Source organism: Ranitomeya variabilis, chromosome 5, assembly GCF_051348905.1.
Source record: "Ranitomeya variabilis isolate aRanVar5 chromosome 5, aRanVar5.hap1, whole genome shotgun sequence".
Classification (NCBI taxonomy): domain Eukaryota; kingdom Metazoa; phylum Chordata; class Amphibia; order Anura; family Dendrobatidae; genus Ranitomeya; species Ranitomeya variabilis.
In genome coordinates this window covers 656,426,416-656,447,998 of record NC_135236.1, presented here as the reverse complement: position 1 = coordinate 656,447,998, position 21,583 = coordinate 656,426,416, and the positions used below count along the sequence as shown (strand labels likewise).

General features: G+C 41.3%; 1 protein-coding gene across 2 annotated transcripts in view; it reads right to left on the bottom strand.

Annotated features, from left to right (window-relative positions):
- RFX4 (regulatory factor X4) overlaps positions 1-21,583 on the bottom strand; it is an 83,869-nt gene that overhangs the window by 16,617 nt on the left and 45,669 nt on the right. For both annotated transcript variants that reach the window (XM_077266469.1, XM_077266470.1), the window contains exons 6-15: positions 14,010-14,223; positions 13,532-13,609; positions 13,281-13,444; positions 9,946-10,046; positions 7,480-7,538; positions 6,895-7,039; positions 5,318-5,412; positions 3,753-3,870; positions 3,381-3,500; positions 2,771-2,929 (exon numbers count right to left, since the gene is read on the bottom strand). In XM_077266469.1, the coding sequence (XP_077122584.1) occupies positions 2,771-2,929; positions 3,381-3,500; positions 3,753-3,870; positions 5,318-5,412; positions 6,895-7,039; positions 7,480-7,538; positions 9,946-10,046; positions 13,281-13,444; positions 13,532-13,609; positions 14,010-14,223 (1,253 nt within the window). The remainder of the gene's footprint in view (positions 1-2,770; positions 2,930-3,380; positions 3,501-3,752; positions 3,871-5,317; positions 5,413-6,894; positions 7,040-7,479; positions 7,539-9,945; positions 10,047-13,280; positions 13,445-13,531; positions 13,610-14,009; positions 14,224-21,583) is intronic.

The window sequence follows — 21,583 nt, the reverse complement described above, 5'->3', positions numbered from 1 at the left end:
GGACAATCACAGCGTCAAGCCTAACAAGAACAGTGAAAAGGAAAAAAAATAATGTTTTAAAAAATATGAAAAAAAATAATAAAAAACTTAAACATTCAAATCACCTCCCCTTTTCCCACTTTGAAAATAAAAATATTAATTTTTTTTTAAAAAAATATACATATGGGATATTACCGCATTCAGAAATGTCCAATCTATCAAAATTTAAAAAAACACCCAATCGGTAAACACCGTAAATGAAAAAAATTCAAGAAAGCCAAAATCACATTTTTTTGATTGTCACAATTCCACAAAAAAAATGCTGTAACAATTGATCAAAAACTCGCACCTATCCCAAAATGGTACTGATAAAAATGATGTCTCGACTCACAAAAAAAATAAGCCATCACATAGCTCCATTGGATGAAAAATAAAAATGTAACCGGTCTTAAAAAATGGCGACACAACCCCAAAATATTTTGGAGGCCAACTTCTGATTTTTTTTCAGCACTAAAAAAAACTGGACATGTTTGGTATTGCTGTAATCGTATTGATGAGGATAATCATTTTCCAAGTTCATTTTTGCCACGAAATGTACCCCTTAAAGCAATGATCAAAAAACAATACCAAAATTGCTTTTTTTCACAATTTCACTACACTTGGATTTTTTTCCCATTTTCCAGTACACTATGTGGTAAGATGAATGGTGTCATTCAAAAGTACAACTCCTCAGCAAAAAAACAAGCCCTCATATGTATATTTGGACAGAAAAATAAGAGTTATGACTCTGGGAAGAAGGGGAGGCAAAAATAGAAATGCAAAAACATAAATTTGTTGAGGCATGGAGGGGTTAGAATAAAGCTTAGTTACTCTTTACAGTGGACTTTTTTTTAAGCATAATTCCCAAAAGGTCCGTATAAAGATCTGAGTCCCGTTTCCACTTGTAAAAATAGAAATTTATTTTCTCAAGTTCCTAGAGGTTTTTTTTAATTATAATTTCAGTAATTTTTTTTTTTCAGAAATTTATGTTTTATCATGTTTATATTTTACATTTGTAAAATTTCAACTTTATTACAAAATGTTTTCTTTTTAGTTGTAAAAATAACCTATTACGTAATTACTTTTGCATTCGTTTTACTTCTTCTTTGTGCTTTTTACATGTATGTGAGTTTTGGCGCTTTTACGGTAAATTCTCACACAATGTCAACATCTTTAGTCTTCTTTCTAAATCCATTAAGGTTCTTAAATACAGATCGTAACATGAAAGGTTAAACTTCCCCCTTTCAGGTCAGGCCGGCCTCTATACGGAGGTTTTTCTTTTTTTTTTTTTACATTTTATAATGTTTGCACTGTAGGTCACCACTTCGGAGTCCTTAAACATTTCACTGGAGGGTAAACTTGCCGAGAGAACCCAAACAAATGGCTACCAAGTGTGAGAATGGCTCAGTGTTTTAGGCCGTAAAGTAAAGGCTCCATTGGAAGCCAGTAAGACAGATGAGCTGAATAGAAGCTGTGCGCATTTGTAACGGGCAACAATGTCCCATCATAAGTTGTAGGCCGGGCATTGACCAGAAAGGCATACATCATGGCTCTATAAACAGCCGACTTAACAATACAGACATCCGTGGAATGTAAAGCAGAATCCTTTTCTGCCCAAGGGAAAGTGGCAAGACAATAAAGGAGGCCTGGTGAATAGGGGTTTACATAGTAAAGTGTAAAAAGTTACAACTGCAGAATTTTACCAATTTTTTTCCTGAAATTTTCACGTGCACACAAGTTGTTTTTTTTTTTTATTTTGTCTGTTTTTTAACCTTTTTCTATCTATTATAAAAATAGAACCCGTTGATTTTCAGTAAGGCTGATGGCATAAAGGCCCCTTTGTCATCCACTTGAATTCATTCCTTTGGAAAAGTTTTTTTGGGGGGTCATAAAATAGGTAATTTACCCATCTCTTACTGGGGTAATGTTTTTTTTTTTTCTGTGGGTTTGTTTTTTGGGGGAGATGCTGTTACATAAGTTTGGAATAAAAAAAGTGAACTTGTTATAGATGATGGCAAGACGGAGTCCAGAATTGTCAACTTGCAGCTCTTGGATAACAATCTGTAACAGGCCCCAGATGTAGTTGCATTAGTTATAGCATTGGTCTCCTTATAAGGCCCTCTCCGATTTCAGGTCTCTGGTGTTCCCTTTGTATCCTCAATAGTTACGCATCCCACAGCTACCTTATTTCTTGCGGAAATTATATCATGACGTGGTAATTAAATCCTCGATTTGACCGAAATGTCAAGTCAGAACATGCCTGGGTTCGGGGATTGGACTGGGCTCCTAACCTTGGGTACTTTTGGTCAATGTGTCCATCTAAGTCCTCACCGAATTCCCACCAATTATATGGATGGACTCATGCATTGCTCTTTCTTTTCTTCATGGGGAGGAAATGAGCTTAAGATGTAGCTTAATTTTTACCAAAATTTTGGCACAGAAAAATGGTTTCAAAATGCTATAAACTAAGGCATGATCCATATGCTCTGTGGAGAAAACCAGCAGCAAATGTTCAATTCCCCTGGTAGGTGACCAACACAATCATCTTTGTAATTCATGAATGTTCAAGTCCTCCAAAGGAAGAGACAATTTTGTGGTTTTGTGGCTGTTTTCTAGGATGGATAATAGACGGCATTTAAAAAACAAACAAACCAGACTATCCCTTAAAAGAGTCAGGTACCGTGATGAAAACTTTGTAAAATTTACCAAATTAGAGTATAATACAGAATACAAAGTGTGAATAGTGTCCTACCAGTCGTTACCACCAATGCACTACTCTCCGGAGAATGGTTGCTCCCAGGGGATATTGCAGATGGGAGCTCAACAGAGGTTGAAGATGTGTTCGGGGAGAATGGTACTGGAGATGGTGTGGAAATTGCAGGTTCTGCCAGTATAATTTCTTCTATGTCCTCTAAAAAAAAATTAAATACTTTACTACTCATGTGATTATTTAGTAACTCCAAGTTAAAGCTAGCCATACAACTTAGATATCTGTCAAAACCCCCTCTAACGGCACACTCTTCACAGCCAAGCATATATGTTCTCTGTATGGGGTAAGTAGTCAACTCGGGAGGTTTATCGCCTTTTGAGGACAAAGGATCAGCCATGTTGAAGTTCAACTTTTTCTGGGGAGAGTAAGAGCACCCTCATATACATGAGATGGTTGAGCAGTACCACTGAAATAGGCAACTGTGTATGTCCACCTCCATTTCCACCATTCAAATCCTATTCTTTCCCTGAGATACGTAGAGGTAGAGGAAGCCGTGCCACAAAACATTACCATTTGGACATATTTTGGGTTGTCTAGGCTTATTGGGAATATTTTATGTCTTCTGTGGGTAATTCTTGGGCAAGCAACTTACCGCCATGAGCTTCTCCTTTCATTGCCCTCATAAGCTCGTTGGCTCGTTCTTGGCAGTGTAACGACTCCAACAAATAAAGGACATAGTCATCAAACATCAGGTGAATGAGGTGGAAGGAACCTGGTTAAAGGACGGAAAGGACATATTAGTCACCCAGGGGTGTCTGTGCCCAAAAAATGGCACATGTTAAGTGGTGAAGGCCTTTTCCTAAACCTTGAATTGGTGACCTCAAAAGTCAAGTCACATCTTTGGACAAACACGAGGTAGAACCATTATGACATACCCAGATTTTTAATAATTGGTATAATAATATATGAAAGTTGTTTTTTTTTTACTTTTTATTTTTTTATGTTTTAGAATTTTCAAACATACCGAAACTTGGTGCGCTATGTAACGTCATGTCCCGAATGACCCTTGTGCCGAAACAAGACCAGATTAAGAGGAACTGCTGTGCCACCCTCTTTAACGAGTCTGGTTTTTTGGATGCTACCTGTAATAATAGACAAGAACTATTACATAACAAGGGTCATGAGAATATTGTGCCCTGTTGCGACATTTAAAAAAAAAAAATGCATATAAAATAGGAAAATGAAGCTACATGATAACAAATGTACTGGTTTGTCTTTACAGTTCTTGTGCAGTATGTATCTCCATGGCAACAGACTACAAACAAACTCTGTGTAGTCTGATTCTGCAATCGTCTACGCCTCAAATGTTGTAAAAATTTGGTAAATTATTAAGGGACAGATATCCGAGAATAGGATTGCTGTCAGTCTGATTGCTGCACTGATTTGGCCCCATACAAGCAAAAAAAAAACAATATATAAAAATATTTCCCTTCTGTGATCGCACCAAAAACTTTTTTCAACAAAATTTTCTAGATTTTCTAATGTTCATTAGATATAAGTCAGATACATCAAAAGAGCTCCAATAGAAAAAAGCCTTGTCGTTTATAACAGCCAGTCTTAAAGGAAAGCAAAACCTTTTTCTGAAAGCATTTGCACTAAATTGCTTCAATAAACCTCTTAAAGAGGGATTTTCACCTCTCGAGACATGTCTATTTCAGTAAATACTTGCATTCTCAGTGACATATACGTATTCAGATTTATATATTTTCTGAGAATGATGTTGTTCTTCTGTTATTCCTTTTAAAACTGTATGAATTAATTGGTCAGTGGGTGTTACCAATTAGGCTATGTCCCAACATGCTAAAACTGTCCAATTAGAGACAATTGCGTCAGACAGTGTAGGGACACACATCCCAAATGGTAACACCCACTTGTCAATTATTGAAACATTTCTGGGGGGTATAACACAGGATTGGCACAACAGAGAGTTCAGAGAAAAGATGATCCGGAATGGTTATTTCTTAAAGAGAACATGTATTTCATAAAACAGAAAAGTCCTCTTAAAGGAGAACCTATCACTTTCCATAAATATGTAATCTTTTTACTTGTAGTAAATGCCGCTGTTCTCCTGAATCCAGCGGCGTTTTTCTTTTGTTCCTGCGCCTCTCCGTTCTTGAGATATGGCCCCTTCTTTCTTGTATATATATGTAATCTTGTTAGCTAAGTGGGCGTGGCATTCAACTGTTCTTTCAGGGGTTTTCCTGGTAACCACGCCCAGTTAGATCACAAGAATAGATTTATATACTGGGAAAAGAGGGCCATATCTCAGGAATCGAGAGGCGCAGGAACAAAATAAAAACATTTCCGGATTCAGGAGAACGGCAAAATTGATACCATGTAAAGAAATTGTATATTTATGGAAAGTGACAAATTCCTTTAAGAAACTGTCACAATAATACATAACAGTGGGAGTTATGGCATTGTTGTTTTACCTGAAATGTTTTCCTCTGAAAAGGACTATTATAGACATAGAGCTAATTCTCAATCAATATATATACATTAAACTATATCAAACGTCCATAAACTTACCTTCACAACACATCTGTCCACCATGGAATCCAACCAATCAATGTATGATTCAATTGGAGACTGTTCTTCCAATAAATGGTCAAACTCCTGATACACTGCAACCCAAAGATTACAAGTCACAGATGGACACTTTTTTGGATATTCTGGTCATGCCTCATAAAAATACAGTATATACCTCGACTCATACATACTGTAGGTAATTAAACAAGATGGCCACTACATTTCAGTAGAGAGTGATTACACAAAATAACACCAAAATAAATCAGGACCTCCCTCTGGACACTCAATTATGTCAATAGACTTCTTTTCTAATCATGGAGGAATCCTCTTGTTATGCATATGCTCTTAAAGGGGACCTGTCACTTAAATAAAAAAGTGACCAGTTTTTACTTTTTTTTTTTTCGCCAGTGAGTATGCAATATTTTTTTAAAATCTGTAATACGGTTCCAGAGATAAGGGCTTTTTTTATTTAGCGGTAATATTTATGATTTTTACCAATGGCGTGGTGCTCACAGGATTCTTTGGGGGCGTGTCTTCCAGCTTATCCTATGAGCACCGCCCTCTTTTAATTAAAGACTACAAACATGAGCTCCAGTAACATATAAAGAGTCCAAGAATCCGGCACTCTATTTGGTAATTTGTTTCATAGCATGAAGCAAGTGAACAAAACGTTTTGGTCGTCAGACCTTCACCAGGTGTACCCTAAATGGTTGTCATATGACTTGCCGTTGAGCATTATGGGATAAAGAAAAAATAAAAAATGAGGAAAAATAAAGAAAAAAATAAAGAAAAAAATAAAAATGAGGGAAAATAAAGAGAAAATAAAGAAAAGGGAAAATAAAATTTTTTTGAGAAAGTAAAGAACAATGGTAAAGAAAAAAAATAAAGAAAAAATAAAATAAAGAAAAATTAAAGAAAAAAATAAAAATAAAATAAATAAAAAATAAAGAAAACATAAAGAAAAAACAAAGAAAAGACTCCAGATAAGCGTTCCACAATGCTCCATGGCGAGTTATATGACACTCACACATGTACGAACTTGCACTCACATGAGGGGCTTTGGCGACACGTCACTTCCATTCCCGCGAACCGGAACTCTGTGTTCCCATGCATATTTAAGCGCCACTATGGCGCCATACCCCAGACAAGGCTGGTTTCCTCAGTGACAGACGTCGTCACCCTGCTGGCTCCTACAGTCTCAGTTCTAAAGTCCTCTGCCCATTTTTGCTGATTATGACTCCTTGCCCATAACAGGCATTGTGTACACCTTCTTCAGGCTTTGAATAAACTTACCAAATAGAGTGCCGGATTCTTGCACTTTTTATAGGTTACGGGTGGGGACCCTATCCGTGCACCTAGAAACAAACAGAGTGCCGCTCTTCTTCCCTATTAGCTCCAGTAACAGCGCCACACTTTTCCTAAGGTTGTGTGCGGTACTGCAGCTTAGCCCCATTCACTTGAATAGAGCTGAGCCGCAATACCAGACACAGCCGGTAGACAGGAGTGAACCTCTTTTCATTTGGATGTTACTGTATGAGTAATACCCCAATACTTTAAGAGCCCATCGCATCTCTTACACTGAATAATAAGTTTTCTGTGTTCATCTCGGGAATCTTCTATAGTATATAGACTCTGTTTGGTGATACTATTAAGGTCAACGTTTCTCCAGTCTTCCAGCATCTGGAATGTGATATCGGCGCTGTGTATGACCGTTCGTGAGGCCTGAAAAATCATACAAAAATACATAAAGGTGAAAATTTTGAAACATGCAAATAATGGTAATATAAAGCCAATTAGAATGCAACAGGCAGAACTCACCAATACTTGATGCAAAAAATATTAAAACCTCTACTTTTTACAATAGACGTGGAAGAACAAATTATTGACTTGTAGGGAATATCATGTAATGCATCATTTCTCCTGTGGGAGTGCTGTGGGATAATTGAACACTTTCTGCAGGTTCCCGAGCAGATCAATTTCGATCACTCACTCACTAGAAGCGCGACAACTTTAACCCCTTGGCAATGGGGGCCCATAAAGTTAAATTGTACTGGAAACCCCCTTTAAGGGGTTAACATCCCATATACTCATCTCCTTAGGCAGGCGGACATTACACTACTATATTTATTACGTGTGGTCTTATATTACAGAAGAATACTCACTTGGCATAAGTGGTTTAATGACGTCTGTCGTCGAAGAATTTGGGAAAACCTTTTTGACACTGAGAGTAAAAAAAGACAAAGATTAGGAGGATTTATTTCAACTTTTGAGATTGGAACTGCAATGATCTAATACGTGACCAGGTGAATAATGAAAAATGTGCAAAAATTTTATTTTATTTCTGAATCCAAGCATGGTCTATTTATCTATCATCTATTTATTTATGTCATAGAGAAAAAAATAAAATCCATAAGAAATCTCCGGAGCTGTAGAAGTGAGAAAGAACTAACAGTTCAACCTCCATTGAAGTAGGACTCCACGTTGAACATATGGGATTAATTGTAGCTGGGGAAGAGAGAAACTAATTATAACTGGAAAAAGCGAGAGAGCACGAACATTTCAGCCTCCATTGAAGTAGGGGTCTCCTGCAGTGAACATGTAATGACAGCAGGAAATTTTCTCTGGGAAAAAGATACCAAGACGGAGATTTGTTTACAAAGAGGCTGGGCAGTACACTTCCCAGGACTAAATACTTTCTCTAATCAAAGCACACTTCCCAGACTTTTTGAAGCCAGTTGTCAGTGATGAATATTGGGGATGATTAAAGGGAGATATATCTTTGGTGACGTAGAGAAGGGGCAAACATAACACATTCACTCACATCACTGTAAGTCTGTCAGAACTCAGCTTAATATTGGTCCTATGGATGATGCTATCCATGCCAGGTTTCATCTCTTTGGACTAGTAAAATCACATTAAGAAACATGACGACAATATCTACCACCTGGGATCTCCAGGGGTGAAGATATCTAGTAAGTTGTGAATCTAAAAAAATTCCAAAGTATTTAGCCCATCCCACAACTAGCCCCCATATGAGCTCACCATGGGGAGGAATGTGGGTGTAGCCTTGATCTAATAAAAAGGAGAATTTGGGTTTGGACTTTTGTCAGTCCTGGAAGGTACATCTTGATTTGATTCTGTCCTTTTTCCTAAGGAGTACTTCCCTCCGCTAAGCTCTGAGCCATTTCTGTGACACAGGTTTAGTAATGTTTTTCATTATTCCTTTTATTATCTATTATCTATCTAATATCTATCTATTATCTATCTATTAACTATCTATTATCTATCTATTATTTATCTATCTATTATCTATCAATCTATTTTCTATCTATTAACTATCTATTATTTATCTATCTATTATCTATCTATCTATTATCTATTATCTATCTATTAACTATCTATCTATTATCTATCTATCATCGATTATCTCTCTATCTATTAACTATTATCTATCTATCATCTATCTATTATCTATCTGTCTATTAGCTTTCTATTATCTATCTATTATCTACCTATTAACTATATACTATATATGTATGTACAGTATCTATCTATCTATCTATCTATCTATCTATCTATCTATCTATCTATCTATCTATCTATCTATCTATCTATATCTGTCCTCAAGCTAAAGACATATATTCTCACTATTCTAACTGAAGAAAAGGACCCCTTGTGCCTAATTGAAACCATAGGGCCCTAATGAGCCCCCCGTCACCCTGTTCTCTGTTATTGCTATTAAAAATAATTAACTCTTTTATTAAAAATAATCCAATTTTAAAAAATACATTTTTGGGGGGGTTGTTTTTGTTATTTGAATATTCTCATATTGCGCAGTTCTTCCTATTAGGTTATTATGCTGCTGATTAACCCAGGTACAACATCCTCCTCCTCCTCGCTCCCGGTATTGATCAGCAGCTAATCCTTTTTCTTAATTACTGGATGATGCTGAACAGTCCTCGTTAATGGAGAAAGCGTCTAAGCTTTGAAATTAGAAAGGATTTATGTGCAGGTGATGGGCTTCATCCACCGCAGGATCCGCGAGAACAGGCAGAAAGGGCCGACTGCCTGCTGAGACCAAGTCATCTGATAACATGGGCCGGTACATGGCAATAATAATCTGCGCCTTTTATTCCTGAGGATTGAGTAAGAGCCTTTTACAACACAGGAAAATAACATTACTGAAGCCATTGAATGGAAGGTAATGAAGGACACTACAAATACGCTCATAAAAGCCCTTTACAAATATTAATTAAGCCGCCACCTACCCAAACATTATAGGAATATTGTGAGATTAGGCGCATTAGGTGGATAGCTTAATCAGGATTATGTACAAAGGCCAATATATGTGACGCTGCGACGCTAAAAATCCCTTAACAATTCTGTATAACTAAAGATTTTCTATAGATTTTTGCATTATCAATAGGTGTAACAGTCAGACTGTGTTAGGGTTGTACCCTATCGACAAGGACACTCAGTGGTCAATTTAGTCTTCCATTTCCAGGAGGAATAACTGAGGAATAACATGTCTGTGGTGAGGAAAAGTGGATTAACGAGAGATTACTAAGTCTAGATTATGCTCTGTTATACACATAAGGCAAAAGGACACAAATATAATCAATACCTACGCTCAAATTTGATATTTCGTAAATTTTCGGGAAGGTCGTGAAGAGCCACTTTTAGCCATTCGTCCAGCTGTTTCGCAAATTTTCGTATTACTTGCGTCAAACTTAAGGATAAAAAAATAAAAGTTATTAAAAATATATAAAAAGAAGTTTCAACCTAAACTGTACCAGTGGTTCTCCAACCTGACCTACAGGGAATTGCTAGAGATAATGTGTTCCTTGGGGGCGGGTCAAAAAATTGGGGGTGGAGTCCACACACCAATTTTTCCATGTGTGATATAGATGTTAGTAGATTTAGGGGTGCAGTAGTTTCAGTCACACCTAGGCATGGCTGCTTCTGGGGTTAAAACATATCAGGGGAAATAAGGATCGGGCATGTTGAATTTAAACAGGTTTGATCCTATGCTCTAGGAGAAGATAAGCTTTTGACAGAGGATTCAGGCAGTTTCTTATTTCCTCTCTATTTCGCAAAAACATGAAAGCGAGGCCAAGTCTAGCATGCATGTGTATATGAGGTTCGAAGGAAAAGTTGGAAAGTCACTATCCCCTACAAGATCAGCTAACTCTTCTTCTGCTGCTGCCATTACTATCTTGGTTCTCATTAGTGTTCACGTTTCAGCTATTTATTGTGTACGGCCCTTTTTGCTAAATCAGTCGCTGTCTTTAACAAAGTCAGCTCCCTTTTCTCCTGCTGCTATCAATATTTATTGCCACGACTGATAGGAAGTCAACCATTTAATATGTATGGCTGTTTGTAAAAAAAAAAAAAGTCACTATCCCCTACAAGATCAACTAACTCTTCTTATGCTGCTGCCATTATTATTATGATTCTCATGAGGGTTCAGAATACAGCTATGTAATAGATATGGCCACTTTTAGAAAATCAAAAGTAGACAAGTCACTGTCTGTGGCAAAATCTGCTAACTCTTATCCTGCTGCTTCCATTGTTATCATAATTTTGATGAATGTTTAGATAACAGCTATTAGATAACACTTCAGAAAATCAAAAGAAAGTCACTGTCTTCAACAAGGTCAACTCCCTTTACTCCTACTGCTACCACAATCATCTTGATTATCATGAGTGATCGTGAGACAACTATTTAATGTGTATGACTACTTGTAGAAAAGTGACTATCCCCTACAAAGTCAGCTAACTCTTCTCTTGCTACGGCCATTATTATGATTCTCGTGAGTGTTCAGATGACAGCTATTTAATATGCATGGCAATTTTTATCATATTATAAGTAGACAAGTCACTTTCCCTGGCAACACCAGCTAACTCTTATGCTGCTTCAATTATTTTCATGATTCTCATGAGTGTTCAGAAGACAACCATTATGTGTATGACCACTTTAGAAAATCAAAAGTAGACAAGTCACTGTCTTCAACAAGGTCAACTTCACCCCTGTCACAATCATCTTAATTATCACGAATGATAATGACAACTATTTAATGTGTATGGCTACTTGTAGAAAACTTACTATCCCCTACAAAGTCAGCTAACTCTTGCTGCTGCCAATATTATCATGATTCTCGAGAGTGTTCAGACGACAGCTCCTGACTTCATGTATGACCATTTCTAGAAAATTTCACTGTGTGCAGAATTATTAGGCAAGTTGTACTTTATAGGATTATTTTTATTATTGATCAACAACTATGTTCTCAATCAACCCAAAAGACTCATAAATATCAAAGCTTAATATTTTTGGAAGTTGGAGTGGTTTTATTTTTTAGATTTGGCTATCTTAGGAGGATATCTGTTTGTGCAGGTAACTATTACTGTGCAGAATTATTAGGCAACTTAATAAAAACCAAATATATTCCCATCTCACTTGTTTATTTTCACCAGGTAAACCAATATAACTGCACAAAATTTAGAAATACAAATTTCTGACATGCAAAAACAAAACCCCAAAAAATTAGTGACCAATATATCCCCCTTTCTTTATGATGACACTCAGCAGCCTCCATCCATAGATTCTGTCAGTTGCTTGATCTGTTTACGATCAACATTGCGTGCAGCAGCCACCACAGCCTCCAGACACTGTTCCGAGAGGTGGACTGTTCTCCCTCCCTGTAGATCTCACATTTTATGAGGAACCACAGGTTCTCTATGGGGTTCAGATCAGGTGAACAAGGGGGCCATGTCATTATTTTTTCTTCTTTGAGACCTTTACTGGCCAGCCACGCTGTGGACTAGTTGGAGGCATGTGATGGAGCATTGTCCTGCATGAACATCATGTTTTTCTTGAACGATTCCGACTTCTTCCTGTACCACTGCTTGAAGAAGTTGTCTTCCAGAAACTGGCAGTACGTCTGGGAGTTGAGCTTCACTCCATCCTCAACCTGAAAAGGTCCCACAAGTTCATCTTTGATGATACCAGCCCATACCAGTACCCCACCTTCACCTTGCTGGCGTCTGAGTCGGAGTGGAGCTCTCTGCCCTTTACTGATCCAGCCTCTGGCCCATCCATCTGGCCCATCAAGAGTCACTCTCATTTCATCAGTCCATAAAACCTTTGAAAAGTCAGTCTTAAGATATTTCTTGGCCCAGTCTTGACGTTTTATCTTATGTTTCTTTTTCAGAGGTGGTCGTTTTTCAGCTTTCCTTACCTTGGCCATGTCCCCGAGTATCGCACACCTTGTGCTTTTTGATACTCCAGTAATGTTGCAGCTCTGAAATATGGCAAAACTGGTAGTAAATGGCATCTTGGCAGCTTCACGCTTGATTTTCCTCAATTCATGAGCAGTTATTTTGCGCCTTTTTTGCCCAACATGCTTCTTGCGACCCTGTTGGCTATTTGCCATGAAATGCTTGATTGTTCGGTGATCACGCTTCAAAAGTTTGGGAATTTCAAGACTGCTGCATCCCTCTGCAAGACATCTCACAATTTTGGACTTTTCAGAGCCCGTCAAATCTCTCTTCTGACCCATTTTGCCAAAGGAAAGGAAGTTCCCTAATAATTAAGCACACCTTATATAGGGTTTTGATGTCAATAGACAACACCCCTCCTCATTACAGAGATGCACATCACCTGATTTACTTAATTGGTAGTTGGCTCTCAAGCCTGAACAGCTTGGAGTAGGACAACATGTATACAAAGTATCGTGAACAAAATACAACTTGCCTAATAATTCTGCACACAGTGTATAAGTAGACAAGTCACTTTCCCTGACAAGGTCAGCTCACTCTTCTTCTGCAGCTGTCATTATTATTGTTGGTATCACTGGCCACAGAGTGCTCTATCTCTGCCTAATCCAACACTAATTTGCTGTGGGGTATGTTCCATTCAACCACAGGATATATATGGTACAAGATGACATTAATACACACCAACCTGTCAGGCAATGCTTGTAATACAGTTGGCATCAAGACACCAGAGATTGCTTTATACAGTATGGAATCACACACTCCCACAATATTCACCACTGTGGACGAGCCGAGGACTGGCAGCATGTGGGGCGGCATGCCTTGCCAAAAGTGCAGAAGAAAACTTTGAACCTGGAAATAAAAAAAAGCTTATGCAATGTAAGTATAATACATCACAACCGCGCACAAGCACCGTAATGACATCCATTTCCACCGTACCTCGTCAAAGTTGGCTCGTATGACAGTGTCCAGAATCCTTTGGCAGTGAGTTCGATACATCATTATAAATGTCGAAATCTGGAAAAAAATTAACTTTTTTTCATTAAAGGGACTTAGAACAGATAGGGTCTCATAAGTAGGGGCATATTGGGTCCCCATTACGGTGCCACCTAGGTGGACACTATTCTTGGCCCTATCTTCTCTTTCTAAGAACCTAACTTTGTAGTTCCCCCATAGGGTCTTCTCACCACCCAAGAGCAAAGAGGACAAGAACAGCCAGGACTTGGCCCCAATTTTCTCACTGGGCCTACAGCAGCAACAATGGCTATCCTAATGGAATGTACACCCTTCGACCTGATGTTATTACGCTGACGAGTTTGCTTTGTGTCTTGTTTTTCTCCTCTGTTGCCATTTCTAGTGATGGATCTAAATGAGTAGACAAGAGGCTCCGGGGGAACTAATTTGGCTTTATAGATACCTTTTCTTCTGGGATGCTGGATGGCAGATTTAGATCTTTGACATTTGGGAATTCAGGCAGTAATGTTCCGAGCTTGGATCGGGGTGAATACGCCACTGTCTGTTTGGTGACTTCTTTTTTCCCCGTCTCATTCACCCATGCTGCTCCTTTCTTGGAGTACATAACATCATAATACTGGGAGCTTTCTTTGACGGCAATGCCATAATAATGATACCTGGCAGAAGACAATGTCACAGCATCTAAGTACAAGCTGTGTAACATAATGACATAAAAAATGTGTCATCAGAAAATGACCAGTTGTTAAATCAGGTTATTATATTACATTTATTTTATTTCCATTTTGATGTTTTTTTTTCAATTTCCTATATCACCTATTATCACAGAATATTGCAGCTTTGACAATGGCCTCTAGGTCTAATACAAGATTCACATTTGTTAATTGTTACAGATGACTTTCAGCAGTCTCATTATCATCACAGACAGGGTTTCAATTACAGGAAATACCCCTATATATAATAGATTACACAGGATCCACCATTCACAATAGGTGATATCACAGCTCACCTCTAATTGTACAAATACTCATAACATCTCTATATACAGTAGATTACACAGGATCAACCACATACAATAGGTGATGTCACAGTTCATCTCCTCCTCCTCCAGTACAATGACTGATAACACCTCTATATACAGTATATTACACAGGATCGACCATATACAATAGGTGATGTCACAGCTCACCTCCTCCTCCTGTATAATGACAGAGAACACCTCTATATACAGTATATTACACAGGATCCACCATTCACAGTAGGTGATGTCACAGCTCACCTCCTCCTCCTCCTCCTGTACAATGACTGATAACACCTCTATATACAGTAGATAACACAGGATCCATCATTCACAATAGGTGATGTCACAGCTCACCTCCTCCTCCTGTACAATGACTGATAACACCTCTATATACAGTAGATAATGCAGGATCCACCATTCACAGTAGATGATGTCACAGCTCACCTCCTCCCCATCCTGTACAATGACTGATTGACTGATAACACATCTATATACAGTAAATAACGCAGGATCCACCATTCACAATATATGATGTCACAGCTCACCTCCTCCTCCTGTACAATGACTGATAACACCTCTATATACAGGAGATAACACAGGATCCACCATTCACAATAGGTGATGTCACAGCTCACCTCACCTTCTTTCTGCACAATAACTGATAACTTTTCTGTAGGCAGTAGGTAAAACAGGGATCCACCGTTCAAAATTGGGAATGTCAAAGCTCTTCTCCTCCCCTCCTGTATAATCACTAATAATACAGGATCTAGCATTTACAATAGGTGATATCACAGCTCACCTCCTCCTCCTGTACAATGACTGATAACACCTCTATATACAGTATATAACATAGGATCCACTAATTCACAAAAGGCGATATCACAGCTAAACTCTTCTGCATCTTTAATATACTGTACTTTTGGCCTTATAGTAGTATGTTCAGTTTAGAAGCTCAGAAGCTATAACACAGGGTCTGAGTCAGTATAGTTCTGTTGATGTCCATGTGTCCAACAGGATGAAGGAGTTTTAAATTGAGCCTGGTGATCAGCATGAAAATTGCAAGGTTTCTTATTTATTCTAAATATACATAGCGATGTGAAATGTTAAAGCATACAAAAAAAAACTGGTATTGTGGCTCTCCATCATTAGGGGTTGTCTCAGCTTCTTTTCTTCAGGAGCGCACTACTCCTAATCCATGACTTTCTGCTTTGCATTGGGTGGTGTGCTCCTGAAGATTGACAGTTTGCAGCAGCACAGCTCTCCCTTGAAGCTACAAGAGGCAGCTTTGCATTTACACCATGGGAGAAGCACAGGGAGACTGAAGCTGGACAGATTCAGCAAACCAATCAGCTTCAGAGCTACCTAGATAACTGACCAGCTTCAGAGCTGCCTAGGTAACTGACCAGCTTCAGAGCTGCCTAGATAACTGGCCAGCTTCGGTGCTGCCTAGATAACTGGCCTACTTCAGAGCTGCCTAGATAACTGGCCTACTTCAGAGCTGCCTAGATAACTGGCCAGCTTCAGTGCTGCCTAGATAACTGGCCAGCTTCAGTGCTGCCTAGATAACTGGCCAGCTTCAGTGCTGCCTAGATAACTGACCAGCTTCAGAGCTGCCTAGGTAACTGACCAGCTTCAGAGCTGCCTAGATAACAGGCCAGCTTCAGAGCTTCCTAGATAACTGACCAGCTTTAGCGCTGCCTAGATAACTGATCAGCTTCAGAGCTTCCTAGATAACTGGCCAGCTTCAGAGCTTCCTAGATAACTGACCAGCTTTAGAGCTGCCTAGATAACTGGCCAGCTTCTGTGCTGCCTAGATAACTTGCCAGTTTCAGTGCTGCCTAGATAACTGGCCAGCTTCAGAGCTGCCTAGGTAACTGGCCAGCTTGAGCTGCCTAGATAACTGACCAGCTTCAGTGCTGCCTAGATAACTGACCAGCTTCAGAGCTGCCTAGATAACTGGCCAGCTTCAGTGCTGCCTAGATAACTGACCAGCTTCAGTGCTGCCTAGATAACTGACCAGCTTCAGAGCTGCCTAGATAACTGGCCAGCTTCAGTGCTGCCTAGATAACTGGCCAGCTTCAGTGCTGCTTAGATAATTGGCCAGCTTCAGAGCTGCCTAGGTAACTGGCCAGCTTTAGTGCTGCCTAGATAACTGGCCAGCTTCAGAGCTGCCTAGATAACTGGCCAGCTTCAGTGCTGCCTAGATAACTGGCCAGCTTCAGAGCTGCCTAGATAACTGGCCAGCTTCAGAGCTGCCTAGATAACTGACCAGCTTCAGAGCTGCCTAGATAACTGACCAGCTTCAGTGCTGCCTATATAACTGTCCAGCTTCAGAGCTGCCTAGATAACTGACCAGCTTCAGAGCTGCCTAGATAACTGGCCAGGTTCAGAGCTGCCTAGATAACTGGCCAGCTTCAGAGCTGCCTAGATAACTGGCCAGCTTCAGAGCTGCCTAGATAACTGGCCAGCTTCAGAGCTTCCTAGATAACAGGCCAGCTTCAGAGCTTCCTAGATAACTGACCAGCTTTAGAGCTGCCTAGATAACTGACCAGCTTCAGAGCTTCCTAGATAACTGGCCAGCTTCAGAGCTTCCTAGATAACTGACCAGCTTTAGAGCTGCCTAGATAACTAGCCAGCTTCTGTGCTGCCTAGATAACTTGCCAGTTTCAGTGCTGCCTAGATAACTGGCCAGCTTCAGAGCTGACTAGGTAACTGGCCAGCTTGAGCTGCCTAGATAACTGACCAGCTTCAGTGCTGCCTAGATAACTGACCAGCTTCAGAGCTGCCTAGATAACTGGCCAGCTTCAGTGCTGCCTAGATAACTGGCCAGCTTCAGAGCTGCCTAGGTAACTGGCCAGCTTCAGTGCTGCCTAGATAACTGACCAGCTTCAGAGCTGCCTAGATAACTGGCCAGCTTCAGTGCCGCCTAGATAACTGGCCTACTTCAGAGCTGCCTAGATAACTGGCCAGCTTCAGTGCTGCCTAGATAACTGGCCAGCTTCAGTGCTGCCTAGATAACTGGCCAGCTTCAGAGCTGCCTAGGTAACTGGCCAGCTTTAGTGCTGCCTAGATAACTGGCCAGCTTCAGAGCTACCTAGATAACTGGCCAGCTTCAGTGCTGCCTAGATAACTGGCCAGCTTCAGAGCTGCCTAGATAACTAGCCAGCTTCAGAGCTGCCTAGATAACTGACCAGCTTCAGAGCTGCCTAGGTAACTGGCCAGCTTCAGAGCTGCCTAGATAACTGGCCAGCTTCAGAGCTGCCTAGATAACTGACCAGCTTCAGAGCTGCATAGATAACTGACCAGCTTCAGTGCTGCCTAGATAACTGACCAGCTTCAGAGCTGCCTAGATAACTGACCAGCTTCAGAGCTGCCTAGATAACTGGCCAGGTTCAGAGCTGCCTAGATAACTGGCCAGCTTCAGAGCTGCCTAGATAACTGGCCAGCTTCAGAGCTGCCTAGATAACTGGCCAGCTTCAGAGCTTCCTAGATAACAGGCCAGCTTCAGAGCTTCCTAGATAACTGACCAGCTTTAAGGTACCGTCACACTAAACGACTTTATAACGATATCGCTAGCGATCCGTGACGTTGCAGCGTCCTCGCTAGCGATATCGTTTAGTTTGACACGCAGCAGCGATCAGGATCCTGCTGTGATGTCGCTGGTCGCTGAATAAAGTCCAGAACTTTATTTGGTCGTTTGATCGCTGTGTATCGTTGTGTTTGACACCAAATGCAACGATACCAGCGATATTTTACACTGGTAACCAGGGTAAACATCGGGTAACTAAGCGCGGGGCCGCGCTTAGTAACCCGATGTTTACCCTGGTTACCAGCGTAAAATGTAAAAAAAACAAACAGCACATACTCACATTGCGTCCCCTGCAGTCTGCTTCCTCCTCTGACTCAGCGCCGCAAAGTGAAAGTGAAAGCAGCACAGCGGTGACGTCACCGCTCTGCTCTCACTGTACGGCGCTCAGTCAGTCAGGAAGTGGACGCAGGGGGACGTGAATGTAAGTATGTGCTGTTTGTTTTTTTTACATTTTACGCTGGTAACCAGGGTAAACATCGGGTTACTAAGCGCGGCCCTGCGCTTAGTTACCCGATGTTTACCCTGGTTACCAGGGGACCTCGGCATCGTTGATCGCTGGAGAGCGGTCTGTGTGACAGCTCTCCAGCGATCAAACAGCGACGCTGCAGCGATCGGCATCGTTGTCGTTATCGCTGCAGCGTCGCTTAATGTGACGGTACCTTTAGAGCTGCCTAGATAACTGACCAGCTTCAGAGCTTCCTAGATATCTGGCCAGCTTCAGAGCTTCCTAGATAACTGACCAGCTTTAGAGCTGCCTAGATAACTGACCAGCTTCAGAGCTTCCTAGATAACTGGCCAGCTTCAGAGCTTCCTAGATAACTGACCAGCTTTAGAGCTGCCTAGATAACTAGCCAGCTTCTGTGCTGCCTAGATAACTTGCCAGTTTCAGTGCTGCCTAGATAACTGGCCAGCTTCAGAGCTGACTAGGTAACTGGCCAGCTTGAGCTGCCTAGATAACTGACCAGCTTCAGAGCTTCCTAGATAACTGACCAGCTTTAGAGCTGCCTAGATAACTGACCAGCTTCAGAGCTTCCTAGATAACTGGCCAGCTTCAGAGCTTCCTAGATAACTGACCAGCTTTAGAGCTGCCTAGATAACTGACCAGCTTCAGAGCTTCCTAGATAACTGGCCAGCTTCAGAGCTTCCTAGATAACTGACCAGCTTTAGAGCTGCCTAGATAACTAGCCAGCTTCTGTGCTGCCTAGATAACTTGCCAGTTTCAGTGCTGCCTAGATAACTGGCCAGCTTCAGAGCTGACTAGGTAACTGGCCAGCTTGAGCTGCCTAGATAACTGACCAGCTTCAGTGCTGCCTAGATAACTGACCAGCTTCAGAGCTGCCTAGATAACTGGCCAGCTTCAGTGCTGCCTAGATAACTGGCCAGCTTCAGTGCTGCCTAGATAACTGGCCAGCTTCAGAGCTGCCTAGGTAACTGGCCAGCTTTAGTGCTGCCTAGATAACTGGCCAGCTTCAGAGCTGCCTAGATAACTGGCCAGCTTCAGTGCTGCCTAGATAACTGGCCAGCTTCAGAGCTGCCTAGATAACTGGCCAGCTTCAGAGCTGCCTAGATAACTGACCAGCTTCTGTGCTGCCTAGATAACTGACAAGCTTCAGAGCTTCCTAGATAACTGACCAGCTTTAGAGCTGCCTAGATAACTGGCCAGCTTCAGAGCTTCCTAGATAACTGACCAGCTTCAGTGCTGCCTAGATAACTGACCAGCTTCAGAGCTTCCTAGATAACTGGCCAGCTTCAGAGCTTCCTAGATAACTGGCCAGCTTCAGAGCTTCCTAGATAACTGACCAGCATTAGAGCTGCCTAGATAACTGGCCAGCTTCAGAGCTTCCTAGATAACTGACCAGCTTCAGTGCTGCCTAGATAACTGACCAGCTTCAGAGCTTCCTAGATAACTGGCCAGCTTCAGAGCTTCCTAGATAACTGACCAGCTTCAGAGCTGCCTAGATAACTGGCCAGCTTCAGAGCTTCCTAGATAACTGGCCAGCTTCAGAGGTTCCTAAATAACTGACCAGCTTCAGAGCTTCCTAGATAACTGACCAGCTTTAGAGCTGCCTAGATAACTGGTCAGCTTCAGAGCTTCCTAGATAACTGGCCAGCTTCAGAGCTTCCTAGATAACTGACCAGTTTTAGAGCTGCCTAGATAACTGGCCAGCTTCAGAGCTTCCTAGATAACTGACCAGCTTCAGAGCTTCCTAGATAACTGACCAGCTTCAGTGCTGCCCATATAACTGACCAGCTTTAGAGCTTCCTAGATAACTGACCAGCTTCAGAGCTTCCTAGATAACTTGCCAGCTTCAGAGCTTCCTAGATAACTGGCCAGCTTCAGAGCTTCCTAGATAACTGACCAGCATTAGAGCTGCCTAGATAACTGGCCAGCTTCAGAGCTTCCTAGATAACTGACCAGCTTCAGTGCTGCCTAGATAACTGACCAGCTTCAGAGCTTCCTAGATAACTGGCCAGCTTCAGAGCTTCCTAGATAACTGACCAGCTTCAGAGCTGCCTAGATAACTGGCCAGCTTCAGAGCTTCCTAGATAACTGGCCAGCTTCAGAGCTTCCTAGATAACTGACCAGCTTCAGAGCTTCCTAGATAACTGACCAGCTTTAGAGCTGCCTAGATAACTGGTCAGCTTCAGAGCTTCCTAGATAACTGGCCAGCTTCAGAGCTTCCTAGATAACTGACCAGTTTTAGAGCTGCCTAGATAACTGGCCAGCTTCAGAGCTTCCTAGATAACTGACCAGCTTCAGAGCTTCCTAGATAACTGACCAGCTTCAGTGCTGCCCATATAACTGACCAGCTTTAGAGCTTCCTAGATAAGGCTACGTTCACATTTGCGGTCAGCGCCGCAGCGTCGGGCGCCGCAGCGGCGCCGCATGCGTCATGCGCCCCTATATTTAACATGGGGGCGCATGGACATGCGTTGTGCTGCGTTTTGCGCCGCATGGCCGCAAGCGTTGGACGCAAGAAACGCATCAAGTTGCATTTTTTTTGCGTCCAACTTTCGGCCAAAAACGACGCATGCGGCGCAAAACGCAGCGTTTTAGCGTGCGTTTTGCCGCGTTTTTGTTTGCGTTGTGCGCTGCGGCGCCGACGCTGCGGCGCACAACGCAAATGTGAACGTAGCCTAACTGACCAGCTTCAGAGCTTCCTAGATAACTGACCAGCTTCAGAGCTTCCTAGATAACTGACCAGCTTCAGTGCTGCCTAGATAACTGACCAGCTTCAGAGCTGCCTAGATAACTGGCTAGCTTCAGAGCTGCCTAGGTAACCGGCAACTTTCAGACTGCACGCTGGCCAGTAAACAAGGCAATGATCTTTTAACTAAAAAACTAAACTATAAACTATAGAATTAAATATTTCCCCATTCTTGAAAACTGAGGGGATTTTTAATAAGA